The following is a 21,899-nucleotide window of genomic DNA, read 5'->3' on the forward strand; positions in this document are numbered from 1 at the left end:
AAGTTTTTACCCAATCGCTCTTTGTACCACCATACGCAGACGCCACTAAATCACGCGTTTAACAATTTCTAAACCAGGGCAATATTTCTGCATCCACGTTCTTGGGAACTTGCAATGAAAGCACAATGTGCTGTAAACCTGGGCCTGGGCCTCCTCCATGGCCAGAGTGAGTACCACCGGAAATTGGAGGAGCAGCACCTCTTATTCCACTTGGGCAGTCTGCACCCTAGCGGCATAAACATTGAATTCTCCAATTTCCGGTAGCCCTTGCTGTCTCCTCTCCCTCTCAGCCCTCGGGCTCCTCCTCTTCCTTTTTCCTTTCTTCTCCCCACCCTACATCAGTCCGAAGAAGGGTTTCGGCCCGAAACGTCGCCTATTTCCTTCACTCCATAGATGCTGCTGCACCCGCTGAGTTTCTCCAGCACTTTTGTCTCCCATGCTGTAAAACTGCTTTTCAACATCTTCAACAAAACAGCTCGGACAGGTTTAGAGGGATATTGGCCAAACGCAGGCAGGTGGGACTAGTGTAGATGGGACACGTTAGTCGGTGTGAGCAAGTTGGGCCAAAGGGCATGTTTCCACACTGTATCACTCTGTGATTCCATGACTCCAAAATAGTTGCCATTTTAACTGGAGATTACTTAACTCCGATGTAGGTCGACAATAGGCTTGCCAACTTTAGCACTCCAAAATAAAGGACAAAAGGTCAAAATTCCTGACGGCAATTCGTTGACCGACCCGGCCGTGGCTGGGTGAATGATGAGTTTGACCCGGGTGCTGGACTGCACACAAAGCCCAGCCGATGTTGCGCGGGCCAAAACCTCTCAGGTGGCCCGCCGGCTGGGCTTTGTGTTCTGCTGCACCCAAAGTCCGGCCCCCCCCATCCTACCCATGAACCGATGATCGGCCGTGAGAAGGAGGGGTGGAGGTGGTGTCGGCAGTAAGCAATTATTCCGAAGATCGGACAGCTGGCCGGGCTGCCGACCGACGGGGCCAGGGGCGAGGTGCTGCTGCTGCACTCCATGGGCTGCACTACGTCGGGACAGGTGAGGCGGGGCCGAATGCGGCTCTCCGACTCGACAGTCCCCTCGACCCGAGTAGCAGCAGTCAAATACGGGACAAGGGCGGTCCCATACGGGACAAACCAATTTGGGATGTCCCAGCTAATACGGGACAGTTGGCAACCCTAGTCTACAATAACAACAATTGATCTTTTAAGTGCCAGGAGATCTATATGTGTTTACAGTTTCCTGTTTTTCTCCATGTTTCTCCGAAATGTTTTCTTTCTATTCCTCTCACACAGATCTCTCTGAACATTGGCCAAAATAAGATGGAGAGACAGACCAGTGGGAACATTTCACTTAGCTCTGTGCGTTTTAAATCAGGAATTTCAAAGCCATAAATGTGTCCTCCTGGGATTAGCAACTGAAAATGCAACTTACATCACATGATTGAAGCTGTTTACAGACATCACATTCTTAAAAACTACATCTGATTTCAACTGTAGCTTGTTTGCCTCAGTCAACTTGGCCGAGAAAATATCGTATAGCAGGGGGGTCGGTCACTTGATAAAGATTCACACTTGTAGCACTAACTCCGCTTTGTGTTACTCTTGGGATGTTTCTTCAGCTGCCTTCCTTTCATAAACGCGGCTGGTAGATTAGTTCATCATTCTACACTGCCCCAATATGGGTGGCACGGTGGCGCAGCGGTAGAGTTGCTGCCTCACAGCGCCGGAGACCCGGGTTCGATCCTGACTACGGGTGCTTGTCAGTACGTTCTCCCCGTGGTCTGCGTGGGTTTTCTCCAGGTACTTGGGTTTCCTCCCACATTATAAAGACGTACAGCTTTGTAGGTTTATTGGTTTTGATTAAAAAATAGTAAATTCTCCCTAGTGTGTAGGATAGTGCTAGTGCTTGAGGTGATCGCTGGTCGGCACGGACTCGGTGGGATGAAGAGATTGCTTGCCTGCTGTATGTCTAAGGTCTAAAATCTTTTGACCTCCCATCTCAGAGACCTACAGGTGCTGTAGGTACATTCTCCCTAAAACGGCATGGATTGTACCCGGATTCCTCCCACACTCTAAAGACGTACAGGTTTGAGGGTTCACTAGCTTCTGTGAAAATTGTAAATTGTTCCCTCGTGTGTGTGTGCGTGTGTGCGTGTGTGTGTGTGTGTGTTGGATAGAGCTAGTGTGCGGGGTGATCGCAGGGCGTTATGGACACAGTGGGCCAAAGGGGCCTGTTTCCGCGCTGTGTCTCCAAAGTCGAAAGTCCAATGCGTGGGTGTAACTGTGAGACATTAGGCTGAGGTATCGTTCCACTGGCTCAGGCCAAAACGTTTTTACTGCAGCTCCGAGCCACGTCCCTCTTTAAATCGTTATGAAACAATCACTCATCGCGCTGCTGTTTATAAGATGCTGTTGATGCAGAGCAGCTGCCAAGAGGCATCGCGTTCCAAAATAATGAACGATGCTTTTATGAAATAATCTGAAATGCTTGTTGTTGAAATGCTTCATAATGGCTTTGTTTTAATCTCCTCGTGGTATCATTGCGTTAAATGTTGGCAGGAAGAGTTCAGCCTCCCTTTCCCGCTCCATTATCTAGCCTTGAAAATATTGGTCTCATTCTCCCCTCCCACCTCTCCCTCCATCCACATTCCGTCTACTGACTTTAGACTTTAGAGATACAGCGCGGAAACAGGACCAGCGGCCCACTGAGTCCACGCCGACCAGCGATTACCCCGTACACTAACCAAGTTCAAGTTCAAGATCAATTTATTGTCACATGCACACAATAGGCAAATGTTTAATTCTCTGGAATTCTCTGCCACAGAAGGTAGTTGAGGCCACAGTTCATTGGCTATATTTAAGAGGGAGTTAGATGTGGCTAAAGGGATCAGGGGGTATGGAGAGAAGGCAGGTACAGGATACTGAGTTGATCCTGATCAGCCATGATCATATTGAATGGCGGTGCAGGCTCGAAGGGCCGAATGGCCTACTCCTGCACCTATTTTCTATGTTTCTATAACTTGTGTGCTGTGTCCATGCACCTCAAAGGGGCCTGTCCCACTGTACGAGGTAATTCAAGAGTTCTCCCCTGATTCGAGCTTGTGTAATGTACGTAGCAGGTACGTAGGAGCTCGTACGAGTAACGGTAGGTACTCGGGAAATCCGGTAAACTCGTGACTTTTTTTAACACTGTGAAAAATGTCCACGAGTAAAAAAATTCCCGTGATGATAAAAATTGTTACTTTTTACTCGTACGAGCCCCAATGGACCCGCTACGTATATTACACGAGCTCGAGTCTGGGGAGAACTCGGGAGAACTCTTGAAGTACCTCGTACAGTGGGACAGGCCCTTAAGGATTACAAACCAGATTGAAATACTGCAGTCAATAGCATTGCATGAACTGTCATATTTAGTTTAGTTTAGTTTCGAGATACAGCGTGGAAACCCCTTAGCCCACCGAGTCTGTGCCGACCAGCGATCCCCGTACACTAAACACTATCCTACACACACTAGGGGCAATTTTACAATCTTTTACCCAAGCCAATTAACCTGTACGTCTTTGGAGTGTGGGAGGAAGCCGGAGCACCCGGAGGAAACCCACGCAGGTCACGGGGAGAACGTTCAAACTCCGTACAGACAGCACCCGTGGAGTGGATCGAACCCGGGTCTCCGGAGCTGTAAGGCAGCAGCTCTACCCGCTGCACCACTGTGCAACACTGTTATACTGTTCAACTGCATCCACACAAAAAGCACTAGTTACCAGGATAACTATAACTTTCACAGAGGCACGGCTCGACTGCAAAGCAACATTGGTTATGGAATACATTGAATAACATGTATAGAATACAGTGAACAACACATCAGGCCCTTCGGCCCACAATGTCTGTGCAAATTATGGTGTCAAGTTACACTAATCTCATTTGTCTGCACTTCATAAGGTCATAAGGAATCTGAGTAGAATTAGGCCATTCGGCCCATCAAGTCTACTCCGCCTTTCAATCATGGCTGATCTATCTTTCCCTCCTAATCCCATTCTCCTACCTTCTCCCCATAACATAGAAACATGGAAAATAGGTGCAGGAGGAGGCCATTCGGCCCTTCGAGCCAGCACCCCCATTCATTGTGATCATGGCTGATCATCCCCAATCAATAACCCGTGCCTGTCTTCTCCCCATATCCCAATCTAACTCTCTCTTAAATCCATCCAGTGACTTGGCCTCCACTGCCCTCTGTGGCAGGGAATTCCATCCTCGTAGAACATGGATAGGTGATGTTTCGAGTCAGGACTCTTCTTCAGACTGATTGTGGGGTGGGGGGGGGAGTAAGCTGGAAGAGGGATGAGGGGTGGGCAGAACAGAACAAAACGTGCCAGGTAATTGGTGCGTACAGTTAGTGGGGGGGGGGGGGGGGGGGGGGGGGCGATGTGGGGTGGTGGGGGGGGGGGGGGTGGGGGGGGGCGGAGTAACCTCTGACACTCTCTGTAACCTCTGACACCTGTACTAATCAAGAATCTATCTATCTCTGCCTTAAAAATATCCACTGACTTGGTCTCCACAGCTGCCTGTGGCAATGAATTCCACAGATTCACCACCCTCTGACTAAAGAAATTTCCCCTCATCTCCTTTCTACAAGAACGTTCTTTAATTCTGAGGCTGTGACCTCTAGTCCCAGACTCTCTCACTAGTGGAAACATCGTCTCCACATCCAGACGGAGTTTCTTCCCACAGGCCATCAGGACAGTAAACTCTGATCTCACCAGGGGGCAATTACTGTTGTGTCTTTATTTTAAATATAAATACTGGTTCTGTTGCGTCGTTCTGTGGTTTTGCACAATCCCGCAGGCATTGCCACTTTCATTTCCCTGTACATCTTGTATGTGTATATGACAAATAAAGTTGACTTGACTCTATCCAGGACTGCCACTAGTCGGTAAGTTTCAATGAAATCCCCCCCCACCCTCCTTCATTCTTGTAAACTCCAGCGAGTGCAGGCCCAGTGCTGTCAGACGCTCATCATAGGTGAACCTACTCATTCCTGGGATCATTCTTGTAAACCTCCCCTGGCCAGCACACCCTTCCTCACATAAGGTGCCCAGAATTGTTCACATGTCCCATCCAAAAGCCTCTCAAACACCATTATTGTATCTGCCTGCAGCACCCCTGGCAGCATGATCCAGATGTCACCCTCTGTGTGAAATAAAAAACCGTGCCCCGCACATCCCCTTTAAACTTTGCCCCTCTCACCTTAAAGCTCTGCGCTCTTATATAGTGGGGAAAAGACCACCAGGGGCGCCGGGGAGATGGCAGCCCTGCTGGCAGTTTTTTTTTTCGTTTGTTATTTTTTTAGTGCGTTAAAAGTTTGTTTTAATGTACTACGGTTTGTTTTATGTGGGGGGCGGGGAGAGGGGGAAACTTTTTTTCAAGTTCCTACCTTCCCGGAGATGTGATCAATTTTGGGATCACATTCTCCGGGCTCTGCCGCCTAACCATCGCTGGAGCTGGGAGCCTCCTCGGACTGTCGTGAGCCCCACCGCGGGGCGCGGACTTAACATCAGCGGATCCCTTGGGCTCGCAGTCTCGGGGGAGGTTAGTCGGGAAGCTCTAATGCCGCGGAAGGTTCGACCAGCCCCGACACGAGGTTCGATCGCCCGGCGCTGGGGAGCTGACATCCCCCCGATGCAGGAGCTGATCGCCTCGATGCAGAGGGCCCGAAACGCCACCGGCTACGGGAGTCAAGATCGTCCCGTCAACGGAGGGCTCGAGGCCCCCGACCGAGGAAGAACAAAAGGAACTTGATCTGTATTTCGCCTTCCATCACAGTGAGGAATGTGGAGGAGTCACTGTGGTGGATGTTCGTGTTAAAATGTGTTTTTGAGTGATGTGTTACTTTTAATTATATGACTGACCTGGCCAGTGAAATTCCTCGTATGTTGCAAAACATACTTGGCCGAATAAAGTGTGATTTTAATTCTGGTTCTGATTGAGCAATCGGGAGTGCTGTGATGCAAAACACTGTCTTGGTCGAACACAAAGTGGGATTCTTTTGACTCTACCCATCCATTTTTATAGAGATCGGGAACTGGCTCATGATGTGAGGAACACTGTCTGCTCACACAAACCACTTGCAAACCAAACAATTCTCTTTGAAGATACAGTGCAGAAAAGAAACAGGCCCTTCGGCCCATCCGAGCCATGCCGACCAGTGACCACCCTGTACACTTTTGATAAAAATACATCGATAGATGCTCCTGAACACATTATCAGTGATTGATGTAAACTGGGGTCGTTGGGTGTTTCGGGTCTTTCAACATCAGACGCCCTCACCCAGGCGACCTAGCCGTGGTTGATCAGACCACGACTTGTCTTCAGGTGGCATTCGCTCCTCCCCATTAGTACTATCCTACAAACACACAGGACAATTTACAATTTTGACTGAAGCCAATGAACCTACAAACCTGTACGTCTTTGGACTTTTTCACACAGAGAGTTGTGAGTCTCTGGAATTCTTGCGGTGGAGGAGGGGTTCTCTGGATGCTTTCAAGAGAGAGCTAAATAGGGCTGTTAAAGATAGCTGTTAAAGAGTCAGGGGATATGGGGAGAAGGCAGGAACGGGGTACTGATTGGGGATGATCAGCCATGATCACATTGAATGGCACTGCTGGCTCGAAGGGCTGAATGGCCTACTCCTGCACCTATTGTCCATTGAGTGTGGGGTGAAACCGGAGATCCCGGGGAAAACCCACGTGGTCACGGGGAGAACGTGCAAACTCCTTGCAGACAGCACCCGTAGTCAGGGTTGAACCCGGGTCTCTGGCGCTGGGAGACGGTAACTCTACCGCTGCGCCACCATGCCAACACAAAATGAGTTCTGTCCTCATCCCACCTTCAAAATGTCCTTGGTAGTACGGACAGGAGCTGAACCAAAAACCTCAATACCAAGACTGATTGATTTTTGCAACACTAAGATATGGATTCAAGGCTGGAAAAAGGAGTCAAGGATTGGGTTGGACCTGATCTAATTAAAAGATGACATAAGCCTAAGGGACTGAATGGTCTAATTTTATGTAGGTTAGTCAGATGCAATACAGACTGCAATAATCAGACCCACACTATATATATATATATGAACACCTTTTAGCTTGTCTTATAAAAAAAAAGTATTTTAGTTTAGTTTACAGATACAGTGCAGAAGGAGGCCCTTTGGCCCATCTAGTCCGACTCGACCAGCGATCCCCGCACATTAACACTATCCTAAACCAGGGACAATTTTTGCATTTATACCAAGCCAATTCACCTACAAACCTGTACGTCTCTGGAGGGGGGGGGGGGGGGGGGGGGGGAGGAAACCGAAGATCTCGGAGAAAACCCACACAGGTCATGGGGAGAACGTGCAAACTCTGTACAGACAGCACCCGTAGCCGGGATCGAACCGGGGTCTTTGGCGCAGTAAGTGCCATAAGGCAACGGCTCTACCCGCTGCACCATAAATCCCTAAGTGCGTTCATTTAGTTCATTAATGGTCTCAGGTGAAATGTTATCCAATAGACTCAGTTAAGGCATATTTAAGGCATATTTAAGGCAATTATATTTCCTGAATAGCTTTAATTTTGCATGGCATAGACTGCTGGAACGCTTCAATGTCTGCCAGGGTCACGCTCTGTTTCCCTGACTTTTGTTTCCATGCCTAGAATTGCATGGCTTAAATTGGACTTAGATACAGCAATGTGTTCTGATACGCCTGCTAATTTGTGAATACCGCTGATGAGTCAGGCTGCAAACTGATATAGGAGAGGAGACGAGCGTCACAAAATGGCATCATGTTCTCAGTACGCTGCACTGTGGCTTAACAGAAGCAATGCTCAGTAGCTTACACCGGCAGTCAAACTGGTGCATTAGTGTCCAGGTACCTATCACTCACCCCCCTCACCTGTATACACCTATGCTCCTCACCTCAATTCACCTATCAATGCCCCTCACCTGCACCAACCTATCAACACCCCTCACCTGTACTCAACTATCATTCACCTCCTCACCTAGATCCAGATATCAACCCACCTCACCTGTATCCACGCATCACTCACCCCCTCACCTGTGTCCACCTCTTAACCCCACTCACCTATATCCACCTATCATTCAACTCCCCTCACCTGTATCCACCTTCCACTCATCCTCCCCTCACCTGTATACACCTGCCACTCAACCCACTTCACCTGTATCCACCTATCATTCACCCCTCCCTCCCCCCCCCCTTACAGCGCCAGAGACCCGGGTTCGATCCTGACTACGGGTGCTGTCTATACGTAGTGTGTACGTACTCCCCGTGACCTGCGTGCGGTTGCTCCGGTTTCACAAGTCCCACAATCCAAAGACGTACATGTTTACAGGCTAATTGGCTTCAGGTAAAATTGTCCCAGGTGCCTGTAAGATGGTGTACGTGTGCGGGGATCGCTGGTCGGCGAGGACTCGGTGAGCCAAGGGATCTGTTTCCTGACTACATCTCTAAACTAAATCAAACTGTTAGTTTAGTACATTGTCACGTGTACCGAGGTACAGTGAAAGGCTTTCTGTCGCGTGCTATCCAGTCAGCGGAAAGACAATACATGATAACAATCGAGTTGTTTACAGTGTACAGATACATGATAAGGGAATAACGTTTAGTGCAAGGTAAAGCCAGCAAAGTCCGATCAAGGATAGTCCGAGGGACATTAAATAGGAACACTCAAGAAAGAAGGCAACTAACTGAACAGATGCTTGTCACTGGTAGAGAAGAGAGTGACCTGGCTCTACATACCTGCCATCTGTTGAATGCCACTGAAGGTGCCTAGGTTACTTGTCGAGGTTGCTTGCTGCAAGAGCTGCAAAGAGATAAAATAATTCCACTGTGATATGACAATTTAAAGCTCGGACTGGGTCAAACATTTCTGCAGACGCTCGTTCTTTACCCTCTGGCTGATGTCTGGAACATTGTCACCAGCCGGGAGAATTCAATCCGGGAAGCTTCCAAAACATTGCTTGTGCTGGTACACTTGTAATCAGTGGACATCTTCAGAGACTCAGCGTAAAACGGGAGCCCGCCTGAAGGCTGGTCGGTCGGTCGGTCGGCGGGAGACGGAGACGCCGGACGCGAGGAGCGAGGGGTCGGTGGGACGGTGAACCGGGGTAACGCCACAGGGTCAGCGCCATGAGGGTCGGCTGCAGGAGGTGCACGGGACACAAAGATGGCCGGGCGAGGAGAGAAGGGGAGAAGAGAGGGACGTCTGTTGGCGGGAACTGTTCCAGTACATCAAGCGCGCGGGCCGAACGGGCTTTGGACTTTGAAAGATGGCGCCAAAAATGGCGGCGCCCGCAGGTGTAATTTATGCAAGAATATGCATATGTGACAAATAAAGAACCATTGAAATCAGCATCCACTTAAAGAAATAGACATTGCTAACCATTTCCATAAAGTATCCAAAGTCAAATGGATAACCTTATGGATGGTTCAACCAAATTATACCCATCCAAAGCCACATACATTATATATATTAAACAACAAAAACCCAATATCTGAGGAATGTGGGCTGGATAGAGGGAGCCAGCCTGGCATCTTTCAATACAGTTGACTTTGAGATATCGCAACACAGGCTCAAGATATCCAGCGGTCTGGAGGATGCAGCTGTTTTAACAAGGGATGAACTGTTCTGAATGGAGTCACCAGGAACTGCTGGTTGAGGGGAAGAGGAGAACAAAGAGCTGGATCTTGGCGGGTCAGGCAACATCTCTGGAGAACATGGATTGGTGACGTTTCAGGGATTGGAGACTTCTTCAGGCTAAAAATGCATCCCAACTCAAAACGTCACCTAACCAGAGATGCTGCTTGACCCACTGAGTCACTCCAGCGCTTTGTGTCTGTTAGCTTCTGCCAGGGTGGTATTGGAGGCAGATGTGATCGTGACGTTTAAGAGGTATTTTGTTTAAGCACATGGGTACGCAGGGGATTGCAGGGATTATGTGCAGGCGGATCAGAGTTGGTCTTGGCATCGTGTTCCCCACAGATATTGTCGGTTGAAGGGCCTGTTCACGTGCTGCGCTATATTCTAAAGAGCAGAGCACAGGTGCACACACACGCGCACGCAAGCAGCTCAAACACACGCGTGCAAATACACGTGCACACACAAGTGCTCTCACACACATGCTCCAACGCACGTGCACACAAATATACATGTGTGCACACACATACACACACACACACGCACACACACGTGCAGGCACACACGAGTGCACACACATACAGACACACACATAAGTGCATACACATACGAGTGCACACTCATGCACACACACGATCACACATGAGTGTGCACACACACGTGCAGGCACACACGAGTACACACACACACGAGTGCATACACATGCAAGTACACACACGCACACAGACACACACACGAGTGCACACACATACGAGTGCACACTCATGCACACACACACACGCTCACACATGAGTGTGCATACACACATACACACGTGCAAACACACACACTCCCCAAATCAGGAACGCATAACACCAGAGCAAGCTCTGGGGATTCCAGCCTGAGTTATATCTGAACTGAATAAAGAAGTAATCTTGACAGAGCCTTTCTTTGTCTCACAGTGCACCTTGCAGCTGGGTGTACGCAGCACCATCAACAACTTGACATGAACTGAAGCAAAATGGAGTGGTGTGGAGAGCCTGCATTTGTTACAGGCGGAAGCTGTGGGCTGTCGCTGACACTGGGACACGATCCAGGGCGTTGCTATGACATTGGGGACAGCAGATGTTGCTGCCCTTCTGCGGCACCAATCAGGGGCTAATGTTGCCACAGACTTCTGCACAACACACAGGGGTTGTCACTGGAAGCAGCACTTCAGGCATCAGCTTGAGATTAGGCACACACATACACGCACGCACACACATACACTGAACACACACACTGCACACACACAACACCGTACACACACTGCACACGCACACACACACATACACACACACACTGCACACACACTGCACACGTACACACACACACACACTGAACACACACTGCACACACACACTGCACACACACACGCTGCACACTCATGCACACACGCTGCACACACTCATGCACACACGCAAGCACACTCATGCACACACACACTCATGCACACACACATACGCATACACATTTGTGTGCACACATACACGCTCACAACACTCACATGCACATTCACACGTGTACATACGCATGTGCGCACACATACGCATGCACACTCACTCGCGCATATAGGTGCACGCACACACACATGTTCATGCACACACACACTACTAATATGAGCTCATGTATGAAGGAGCTTGTAACCATTCGCACGGAGTGTGAGCTTGGCTCACAGCTGAACACAGGACAGTCGAGCGTGGGGGGTGGGGGGGGGTTGGGAGTGAAACAAAAGTGGGAGTGTGGGGGTGGAGTTTACAGATGCTGTCTGACTGGGACCAAGTACCTCAAGCAGTTTGTTTTATGTCCATCGTGCAAAATATCCGTTTTAACAAGACCTCCCAGAATATTCCAGAATATTCCTACTGGGAACACAAAGACTATTACTTCGGGTGGCAGGCTATTAATTTCTGCCACGTGAAGTCCGACACTTGATTAGTATGGGCGTCAGGGGTTATGGGGAGAAGGCAGGAGAATCGGGTTTGAGAGGGAAAGATAGATCAGCCATGATTGAATAGTCTCGATGGGCCGAATGACCTCATTCTGCTCCTATAACGTATAACGTATGAACATGAACTAATCCTGTCGGAGTCAGGGAATAAGGTCACCACCGTTATCAGAGGTGGACTGTTACTGTCATTAGGGAGATTAATGTGAATGCATACGGGGTCATTGGCAATCGATGGTTGGGGCACGCACTATATTCCTCATTCATTTGTCTTAACAATAAGAAGATCACACCAGCACATCAACCTAAAATGGGAAAGAGTTACACACACAACTAAAGCAATCTATAAAAGTTTTTTGCACCTACGTCAGGTGGAATATTAACATTCTGAGTCAATGTTTCAACAGCACTAGCACAGTATAGTTAGGCACAGAAAAACTTAATTTGAATGCCTTTATCTTAAACAGCGAAATACACAGTGGCCTCTAAAGCATTTAACAAGATCCCACTCTGTGTTAGACTGGATCCCTCTCAGAGGGGATCCTCTCCTGCTGTACAGCTGTGAAACGTAATGCACACATTTAACTTGCGTATCTCCATGGGCGATTGATATATTATCGAAAGCAGGAACGAACGGGGAATTGCAAACGTTTAGAGATTGCCCCAAAATTCGTGGCACCCAATTAAAATAAACTTCTTCCATGCAGATGCAGAGTGGATACAGAGCGGAGGGGAGGGGGGGGTGGGGGAGGGGGTGGGTGGGGGGAGGGGGAAAGGGTGGCGGTAGAGGGGAGGATGTGGGGGTGGATGGGGATGGGAGGAGGTGGGGGGGGGGGGAGGGGGAGGGGGGGGGTGGAGGGGGGGGGTGGGAGGAGATGGGAAGGGGGGGGGGGTGGAGGGGAAGATGTGGGGTGGGAGGGGGAGGGGAGGGGATGGGGGGGAGGGAGGGTGGGGGGGGGGATGGGGGGAGGATGTGGGGTGCCGGGGAGGATGTGGGGTGGGAGCAGAAGGGGGAGGATGTGGGTTGGGGAAGTGGAGGATGTGGGGGTGGGGAAGGGGAAGGAGGGAGAAAGCAAGGGCTATCTGAAGTCGATATCTCTCTCCATCCCCTTCCCCTTCCCAGTTCTCCCACTTACTGTCTCCGACTACATTCTATTGTTGTCCCGCCCCCTCCCCAGACAAGTCTGAAGAAGGGTCTCGACCTGAAACGTCGTCCAATCCTTCTCTCCAGAGACGTTGCCTCACCCGCTGGGTTACTCCAGCATTTTGTGTTTACCTTCGATTTAAACCAGCATCTACAGTTTTTTCTTACACATATATATATATATGTGTGTGTGTGTGTGTGTATATTTTTTTAATGTATATGTGGGTATGTGTATATATAATTTTATTTTTTTTTCAGTTTTGGATAAAAAGGTCTAATGCCGGAAGACCATGAGGGGGATTCCACGAGGAGGGGGTTCGTTGGAGACGGGAAAAGGGATCATCAGTTGGGGGCGAGGACTCCTTCCATGGAAGAACGTTGCCTATTTCCTTTGCTCCATAGATGCTGCTGCACCCGCTGAGTTTCTCCAGCACTTTTGCTACTTAGGAATTTCATGGTTCTATCGGGGACATTTGACAATAAAACACTCTTCGTGTAAAAACATGGGAGCGAGGCGTGTGGATAAAATGCAACGTTTCCCCAGCTGTACAGAGGGTATAAAGTCTCCCCCACCTTCTCTCCCCCCCCCCCACCCCACCCCACCCCACCCCCACACTCCCTGAAGGAGAGAATACCATTGACACCCCCAGCGCATACGCCCAGCTACTGTGAGCTGCATCACGAAAGAAAGGTAGAAAGAAATAAAAAAGACTGACTGTGTGCATGTTTTGAGGTACGAAAAGTTCCTTTGTTCCAATCTCGCCAATGTTCTTGGTTCCCCAATGACCACTTACAGACAGGTACTGTGGTCCCAGGGCGCCCAGGCCAGTGAGGTTGCCCCATGTGGCGGTGTTAAGCTGCTGCATCTGCTGAGCCAGCTGCTGTTGTAGGCGCCGTTGCTCCTTGTCCTTCTGAGTGTCGGCGAACTTCACCACAATTGGCGACGAGCAGCCCTGCGGTGGGAAAGAGGGGCAGCGTTAGGGCGAAGATATGGGGGTGGGGGGGGGGGGGGCGCCCCCCCCGAAAGATCCAGTCTCAGCCAGAAGCCAGACATACCAAAAAAAAAATCAAGGGTTTCGGACCAAAACGTTGCCTATTTCCTTCGCTCCATAGATGCTGCTGCACCCGCTGAGTTTCGCCAGCATTTTTGTCCACACCAAAAAAAAAAAGCAGGTGGACAAAAATGCTGGGGAAACTCAGCGGGTGAGGCAGCATCTATGGAGCGAAGGAATAGGTGACGTTTCGGGTCGAGACCCTTCTTCTGTCTCACCCGCTGAGTTTCCCCAGCATTTTTGTCTACCTTCGATTTTCCCAGCATCTGCAGTTCCTTCTTAAAATAAAAAAGCAGGAGTAACTCGAGACAGAATCTCGGCTTCCCATTCCTTTCCCTCCAGCGATGCCGCCTGACCCGCTGAGTTTACTCCAGCTTTTTGTGTCTATCTTCGGGGTAAACCGGCATCTGCAGTTCCTTCCTGCACCACCACCCGATCACTTGGTTTTCAGATGCACCCCTTTTTGGACACAAAATGCCTGAGTAACTCAGCAGGACGGACAGCATCTCTGGAGAGAAGGAACAGGTGACGTTTCGGGTCGAGATCTTCCTTCAGACTGAGAAGCCAGGGGAGGGGGAGAAGGGTCTCAACCCGAAACATCACCCATTCCTGCTCTCCAGAGATGCTGCCTGACCAGCTGAGTCACTCCAGCATTTTGTGTCTATTTTTGGTGTAAAGCAGCATCTGCAGTTCCTTCCCACACATGTGCCCCTTTTCAGTTTTGTTTAGAGATACAGCCGACCAAAATGCCCCATCTAAGCTAGTCCCAATTGTTCTTGTGATAGGAGCAGAATTGGGCCATTCGGCCCATCAAGTCTACTCCGTCATTCCATCATGGCTGTTCTATCTTTCCCTCTCAACTCCATTCTCCTGCCTTCTCCCCATAACCCCTAACACACCTGCTAATCAAAATCTCCGCCTTAAAAATAACCATTGACTTGGCCTCCATAGCCGTCTGTGGCAAGTAATTCCACAGATTCACCACCCTCTGACTGAAGAAACTCCTCCTCATCTCCTTTCTAAAGGTGCAACCTTTATTCCGAGGCTGTGCCCTCTGGTCCTAGACTCTCCCACTACTGGAAACATCCTCTCCACATCCACTCTATCCAGGACTCATTGTCCACATTTAGCCCATGTCCCTCTAAACCCTTCGAATCCGTGTACCTGACCAAGGTGAGCTGGGCAAAGTCTACCGACTCTCAGATTTGACCTTCAGTTGACCGGAGCCGGGAAGAATTCCGTATTTCCACCTCCACTTTTGAAGGAATTTAGTTTAGTTTGGAGATACTGCATGGTAACAGCTCTTTGGCCCACCGAGTCTACGCTGACCAATGATCACCTGTACACACGTTCTATCTCCAGTTGCCTGTTTTAGTTCCATTTCTCCAAAGAGCCCCCACCTCCTGCATCCCATCGTCCGCTTTCATCTCATAGAAACATAGAAAATAGGTGCAAGAGGACACCATGCGCCCCTTCGAGCCAGCACCGCCATTCATTGTGATCATGGCTGATCGTCCCCAATCAATAACCCGTGCCTGCCTTCTCCCCATACCCCTTGATTCCACCAGCCCCTAGAGCTCTATCTAACTCTCTCTTAATCTCCAACTATCTTCTGCTTCCAAACATCCTCTGGCCACCCATTTTACCTCATTGGATTCCCGCCAACATCTGCTTTTATCTACCTTTCTCCTTTAGTTTAGTTTAGTTTAGAGATACAGCGCGGAAACAGGCCCTTCGGCCCGCCGAGACCGCACCAGCCAGCGATCCCCGCACGCTAACACTATCCTACACCCACTGGGGACAAGTTGCATTCATGCCAAGCCAATTAACCTTCAAACCTGTACGTCTTTGGAGCGTGGGAGGAGACCGAAGATCTCGGAGAAAACCCACGCAGGTCACGGGGAGAACGTACAAATTCCGTACAGACAGCGCCCGTAGTTAGGAGGTCTCCCCGTGACCTGCGTGGGTTTTCTCCAGGTGCTCCAGTTTCCTCCCACACTCCAAAGATGTACAGGTTTGTAGGTTAATTGGCTTTGGTATTCTTGTAAACTTGTCCGTAGAGTGGCTGGAATAATGTTAATGTGTGGGGATCGCTGGCCGGCGCGGACCCGGTGGGCCGAAGGGCCTGTTTCCGTTCTGTATCTATAAAATCTAAAGTCTAACGATCTGTAGGTTAATGTAGGCTAGTGTAGGGGTGATCGTTGATGGTTTCCGTGCTGTATCTCTAAACTAAACCATGTTTCAACTGGAAATGTAGGCACTTCCTCCAACCACCCCCCCCCACCACACACAAGATGCTGAGTTCCTCCCACAGTTTTCACTCCAGATTCCAGCACCTGCAGTCTCTTGCGTCTCCATTTTACTTTCAAGCCCAGTTTTGATTTTCGATCAAGTCAGGAACATAACGAGAAAGAATTCAAATACTCACCCACCAAGATAGATGCCAGATGACAACAGTCCCTCAAAGGGTTAAAAAGCAGGCACCTGGCTTATTAATTTAAACTTCTTCCATACCTTTTATTTTAATTAAATGCTGCTCAGAACCTTCCCTGCTCTGCCTTTACGCAGAGCCACTATTAATAATTAGTTCATGCTGTTAATCACAAAAATCCCCTCTGCTGTAAAAAGACTGAAGCAAAGGCCTTAACCTGAGCTGCATATTCAACATGTGCAAGATGTCTAGGTTGTACAGGCTTGACCATCGCTGATTTAAAGCAGAGCTTTTCACCCCCTCTGTTAATCACTCATCATTTAATTAAAATGCCATTAGCCATTGTTTAGCCATTAGCCCGGATGAGATATCGGGAGCCCGATCAAGTGTTGAGTGCCACTGTGATGTGACCCCTTCTAGATGCCCTGCCCGCCATTTTGCTCTGCTTCATTGGCTACCTGTGCAATCCCTATGGTTAGCGGCGTGCAATGTGATTGGCCGTTTCATCCCAAATTTGTCATGGAGTCGTACAGTGTGGAAACAGGCCAACTTGCCCACACCGACCAACATGTCCCATCTACACGAGTCTCACCTCGGCCCATATGCCTCAGGTCGTAAGAAGGGTCTCGACCCGAAACGTCACCCATCCCTTCTCTCCGGAGAAGCTGCCTGACCCGCTGAGTTACTCCAGCACTTTGTGTCTATCCCTCTAAACCTGTCCTATTCACATACCTGTGTGTAAACGTTGCAATAGTGCCTTCCTCAACTACCTCCTCCGGCAGCTCGTTCCATACACCCTATTAAATCATTCCCCCCCTCACCTTAAACCTACGTCCTCTGGTTCTCGATTCCCCTGAGATTTCGCGCATCTACTATTTCTCTCATGATTTATTACACCTCTATAAGATCACACCTCGTCCTCCTGCGCTCCAAGGAATAGTGTCCCAGCCTGTTCAACCTCCCCCTATAGCTCAGGCCCTTGAGTCCTGACAACATCCTCGTAAATCTTCTCTGTGCCCTTTCCAACTTGACAACATCTTTCCTATGAGGTGGCGCCCAGAACTGAACACAATACGCTAAATGCTTCCTCACCAAAGTCTTATATAACTGCAACATGACCTCCCAACTTCTACATTCAATACTATTTCCCTGTGGCCTTCAATCTGATTTATGTACAGGCATTTGGCCCAAGCAGGGATGAGAAGTTATCGGCTCATAGATTTGAGTCTAATTGGAAGAGCCTACCAACTGAGATAGGTATAAAATGCAGGATTAATTCAGCGGGCCAGGCAGCATCTCTGGAGGAAAAGTATGGACGGTGTTTTGGGAACTATATCCGGGCCCTGCTCTCTGCACGTTCGAGAAATAAAACAGCCCAGATGTTTCCAGCTGTTGCTCTCTCCCGCAACTTTGCCCTTACCTGACCTGCAGAGACCAGGATCATCCTAACGCTCCCGATTTTTATTCTCTCTCCGTGCTTCAGGCATCTTGTTACTAGAAGTACACAGTCTACCTTGAATGTACCCAGTCTAATCGTATTGTCATGCAGTGTGGAAACAGGCCCTTCGGCCCAACTTGCCCACACCGACCAACATGTCCCATCTACACTAGTCCCACCTGCCTGCGTTTAGCCCATATCCCTCTAAACCAGTCCTATCCATGTGTCTGTCTAAACATTTCTTAAACGTTGCGCTAGTCCCTGCCTCCACCACTTCCTTTGATAGCTCGTTCCATGCACCCAACGCCATTTGTGTGAAAAAGTTACCCCTCTGATTCCTATTAAATCTTTTCCCCTTCACCTGAAACCTGTGTCTTCTGGTTCTGGATTTACCTACTCTGGGCAAGAGACTGTGTCTACCCGATTTAATCCTCGTGTGATTTTGTACACCTCTGTAAGATCACCCCTCATCCTCCTGCGCTCCAAGGAATAGAGTCCTAGCCTGTCCAACCTCTCCCTATAGCTCAGTCTTGGCAACATCCTCGTAAATCTTCCATGAACCCTTTCCAACCTGACCACATCCTGGCAAATCTCCATAGCAACATATCAGGACCTTAAGCAAAAGGAATCCCAGTAACAGGGGCAGAGCCATTGTTTCCCCAAATTAGAATGGCTTTTTAATTAACAGTTAAATATCCTTGTCTGGACATCACAGAGGAGAAATCTGCTTTGTTTGTGGCCCCTTATAAGAATATGATGACTAAAGGTGTCTATAGAACCCATCATGTCATAGGAGCAGAATTAGGCCATTCAGCCCATCGAGTCTACTCCGCCATTCAATCATGGCCGATTTAACTTTCCCTCTCAACCCCATTCTCCTCCTGCCTTCTCCCCATAACCCCTGACACCCATCAAAGTAATCAGGGCCTTATCCGTGCCTTCAGTCCGTAATGTCACTTGATCCCCTTTTCTCTTGATTTTCTTTTTTGAGTGTCCTAAAAACAGCAATCAGAACCTTGATGGAACTGAGCAACTGAGGACTTGTATTATTCAGATGTAGACAACTCCACATCTGGGCCACAAGTGCTGCCAGAACTGGCTTTTAAGAATCTGGTCGGCCAGATAACACAGGCGTTTGTTCATGGTATCATTGAAAGATACAGCATGGAAATAGGCCATTCGGCCCACCGAGTCCACACTGACTATCGATCACCCGCTCACCTAGTTCAATGTTATCCCATTTTCTCATCCACTCCCTACACACTAAGGGCAATTTCTACAGAGGGCCAATTAACCTGCAAACCCGTGCGTCTTTGGGATGTGGGAGGAAACCGCAGCACCTGGAGGAAACCCACGCGGTCCCGGGGAGAACGTGCAAACTCCACCCAGACAGCACCCCAGGTCAGGATTGAACCCGGGTCTCTGGCGCTGTGAGGCGCCAGCTGTACCAGCTGTTAGTCAGGCCAAATTTTAGATATCTCAGGTCAGGTGAGCATTATGCAATCCAATGGATCCAGATAGTCACTGACTGGCTTATTATAGGATTGTCAATAGACGCAGAGATTTGTTTTTTTCCATGATTAAATAAAAAAATAAGCAAAGAAAACCAAGGGCAATAAAAGTGCCAATAAAGGCCACTTAAGCTAAAAAGGCCTTCAGCACTTCAGAGCCTTGAATGTAATTATCACCATGGAAACAGGTTAGGCTGACATTTCTGCTTCCCGAACAAAACATTTATAACCCCTTGTTTAAATTATCGGGTCGGGGAGCACCTGTGGCTTTGACCCTCGGTAATTAAGTTAAATGTGTGATGGGGTGAGATACTTGGAATGTAGGGGGAATCAAAATCCAGAGGACATCAGTGTTTAAGAAGGAACTGCTGCTGCTGGAAAATCAAAGGTACACAAAAATGCTGGAGAAACTCAGCAAGTCTGAAGAAGGGTTTCGGCCCGAAACGTTGCCTATTTCCTTCGCTCCATAGATGCTGCTGCACCCGCTGAGTTTCTCCAGCATTTTTGTGTACCAGAGGACATCAGTTGGAGACAAGAGGGGAAAGATTTAACCAGGATCCTGAGGGGCGGCATTATCATGGGCGTATGGAACGAGCTGCCAGAGGAGGTGGTTGAAACAGATAGCATAAGAGCATTTAAACGACACTTGAACATGTGCATGAATTGGAAATTTTAGAGGGATATGGGTCAAAAACAGCTTAGATGGGACATCTTGGTCAGCATGGACAAGTTGGGCCAAACCACCTTTTTCTGTGATGTTTGACTCAATGTGATAGGAGCAGAATTAGTCCATTCCGCCCATCAAGTCAACTCCGCCATTCAATCATGGCTGATGTGCCTTCCCCTCTCAAACCCCATTCTCCTGCCTTCTCCCCGTACCCTCTGACACCCGTACTAATCAGACATCTATCTAACTCTGCCATAAATATCCATTGACTTGGCCTCCGCCGCAGCCTGTGTTGATGAATTCCACAGATTCACCACCCTCTGACGAAATAAACTCCTCCTCATCTCCTTTCTTTAAACAGCGTCCTTTAATTCTGAGGCTGTTTCTGAGACTCTATGAGATTCACCAGGGCTTCACCCATGTTGCTAGCATGAGGCTGAATTGGAGGCTGAATTGTCCGGGACTCGTTTCTTTCGAGCGTTGGGGTCTGAGGGGAAACTTTATTGAGCAGATCATGAGGGGCATGGATAAAGTGAACCATCACAAGCTTTTTTTCCCCCTGGGTAGACGATTCTAAAGCAAGAGGGCATACGCTTAGGGTGAGGGCAAGAGGTTTAAGAGAGGCCTAATGCCCCCGTCCCACCTAGGAAACCTGAACGGAAACCTCTGGAGACTTTGCGCCCCACCCGAGGTTTCCGTGCGGTTCCCGGAGGTTGCAGGTCGTTGCCGGAGGTTGCAGGTAGTGGAAGCAGGTCGGGAGACTGACAAAAACCTCCAGGAACTGCACGGAAACCTTGGGTGAGGCGCAAAGTCTCCAGAGGTTTCCGTTCAGGTTTCCTAAGTGGGACAGGGGCATTAGGGGGTAACTTTGACACTCAGGAGGTAATCCTTACCTGAAATGTGTTGCCAGAGGAAGGGGATAAAATGATGGATTTTATACGACATTTGGGCAGATATTTGGTTTAGAAGTGTTTAGAGGGCATTGGCTAATTGGAGGTAAATGGAACTCGCAGAGTGGCAACATGGTTTGCACGGGCAAGATGGGCCGAAGGGCATGTTTCCATACTCTATTTATCTTCCTCTGAATGTATGTCATTTATTCCTCAAACCAAAAGCAACGTTCGAGGGGGATTGAGGAGTAAGTCGTTGGGCCCATTGATCCAGTGTGGAGGCATTTGTAAAAGAAATCTTCTTCATCCAAATCCCCAAATCCTCTTTCCCCATATTCTTATACTTTCCATTCCCTGAAACGATGCTGATCAAGGGACAGGAACTGGTAGAGGGCGAGAATTCCCTTTGTTCTCTCCTGAACCTGTACAGAGCGGACCACCCTCAGCATCCAGAAAGAGCCCAATTGTATTTATTCGCACTGTTTGATAAAGGCTCACTTAAATTACAACCTTGCCAATTGCCAGAGAGCCATTGCATGAAGAGGATTAAAACACTTACAAACATTAAACAAAACAAGCAAGAGAACTTATGCATCTTTATAAATGTAGCAACTGTGTTTGCAGGAACAACAGTAACTTAAACTGACCAGTACATATATAGTAAACTAAACATCTATGAACAATTAAGAAAATATCCTTCAAAGCACACAACTCAGCCTGGAGATTGAACGCTCAGCAGTGATTATAGTTGTAGGGTTTTTTTTTTAATTATTGGAGTAGCTAATAGTTGATAGATTAGTTTAAAGTTTGACTGGTACCCTTAAGATGGTCGCCATGCCATGGAAATAATGGCAAGTTGCTCTTCAAACACATTAGTTCATGGATTCATTTTGTTCTCTTCTATAGATTCATGTAGGTGGGGAGGGGGGGGGATTAGTCTCCTGCTCTATGCCCAAACTTAACAATACGTTAATAGAAATGCATTAATTGCTGCTAAAATTTGATTTCACTTACGCTAATTGAAGTGAATTTCAGAAGCAAATGTCAATGTAAGTGTCACTCTTATGTTTAGGGCAAACAAGGACAAGAGAAACGTGAGTT

General features: G+C 48.6%; 1 protein-coding gene across 5 annotated transcripts in view; it reads right to left on the reverse strand.

Annotated features, from left to right (window-relative positions):
* celf2 (cugbp, Elav-like family member 2) overlaps positions 1-21,899 on the reverse strand; it is a 559,937-nt gene that overhangs the window by 27,043 nt on the left and 510,995 nt on the right. For 4 of the 5 annotated variants that reach the window (XM_055653430.1, XM_055653427.1, XM_055653426.1 and 1 more), the window contains 2 exons: positions 13,526-13,762; positions 8,802-8,865 (listed from right to left, as the gene is read on the reverse strand). In XM_055653430.1, coding sequence (XP_055509405.1) covers positions 8,802-8,865; positions 13,526-13,762 — 301 coding nt within the window. The remainder of the gene's footprint in view (positions 1-8,801; positions 8,866-13,525; positions 13,763-21,899) is intronic. The other variant, XM_055653429.1, reaches the window with a different exon arrangement.

The sequence above is a fragment of the Leucoraja erinacea genome, chromosome 22 (genome assembly GCF_028641065.1).
Source record: "Leucoraja erinacea ecotype New England chromosome 22, Leri_hhj_1, whole genome shotgun sequence".
Classification (NCBI taxonomy): domain Eukaryota; kingdom Metazoa; phylum Chordata; class Chondrichthyes; order Rajiformes; family Rajidae; genus Leucoraja; species Leucoraja erinaceus.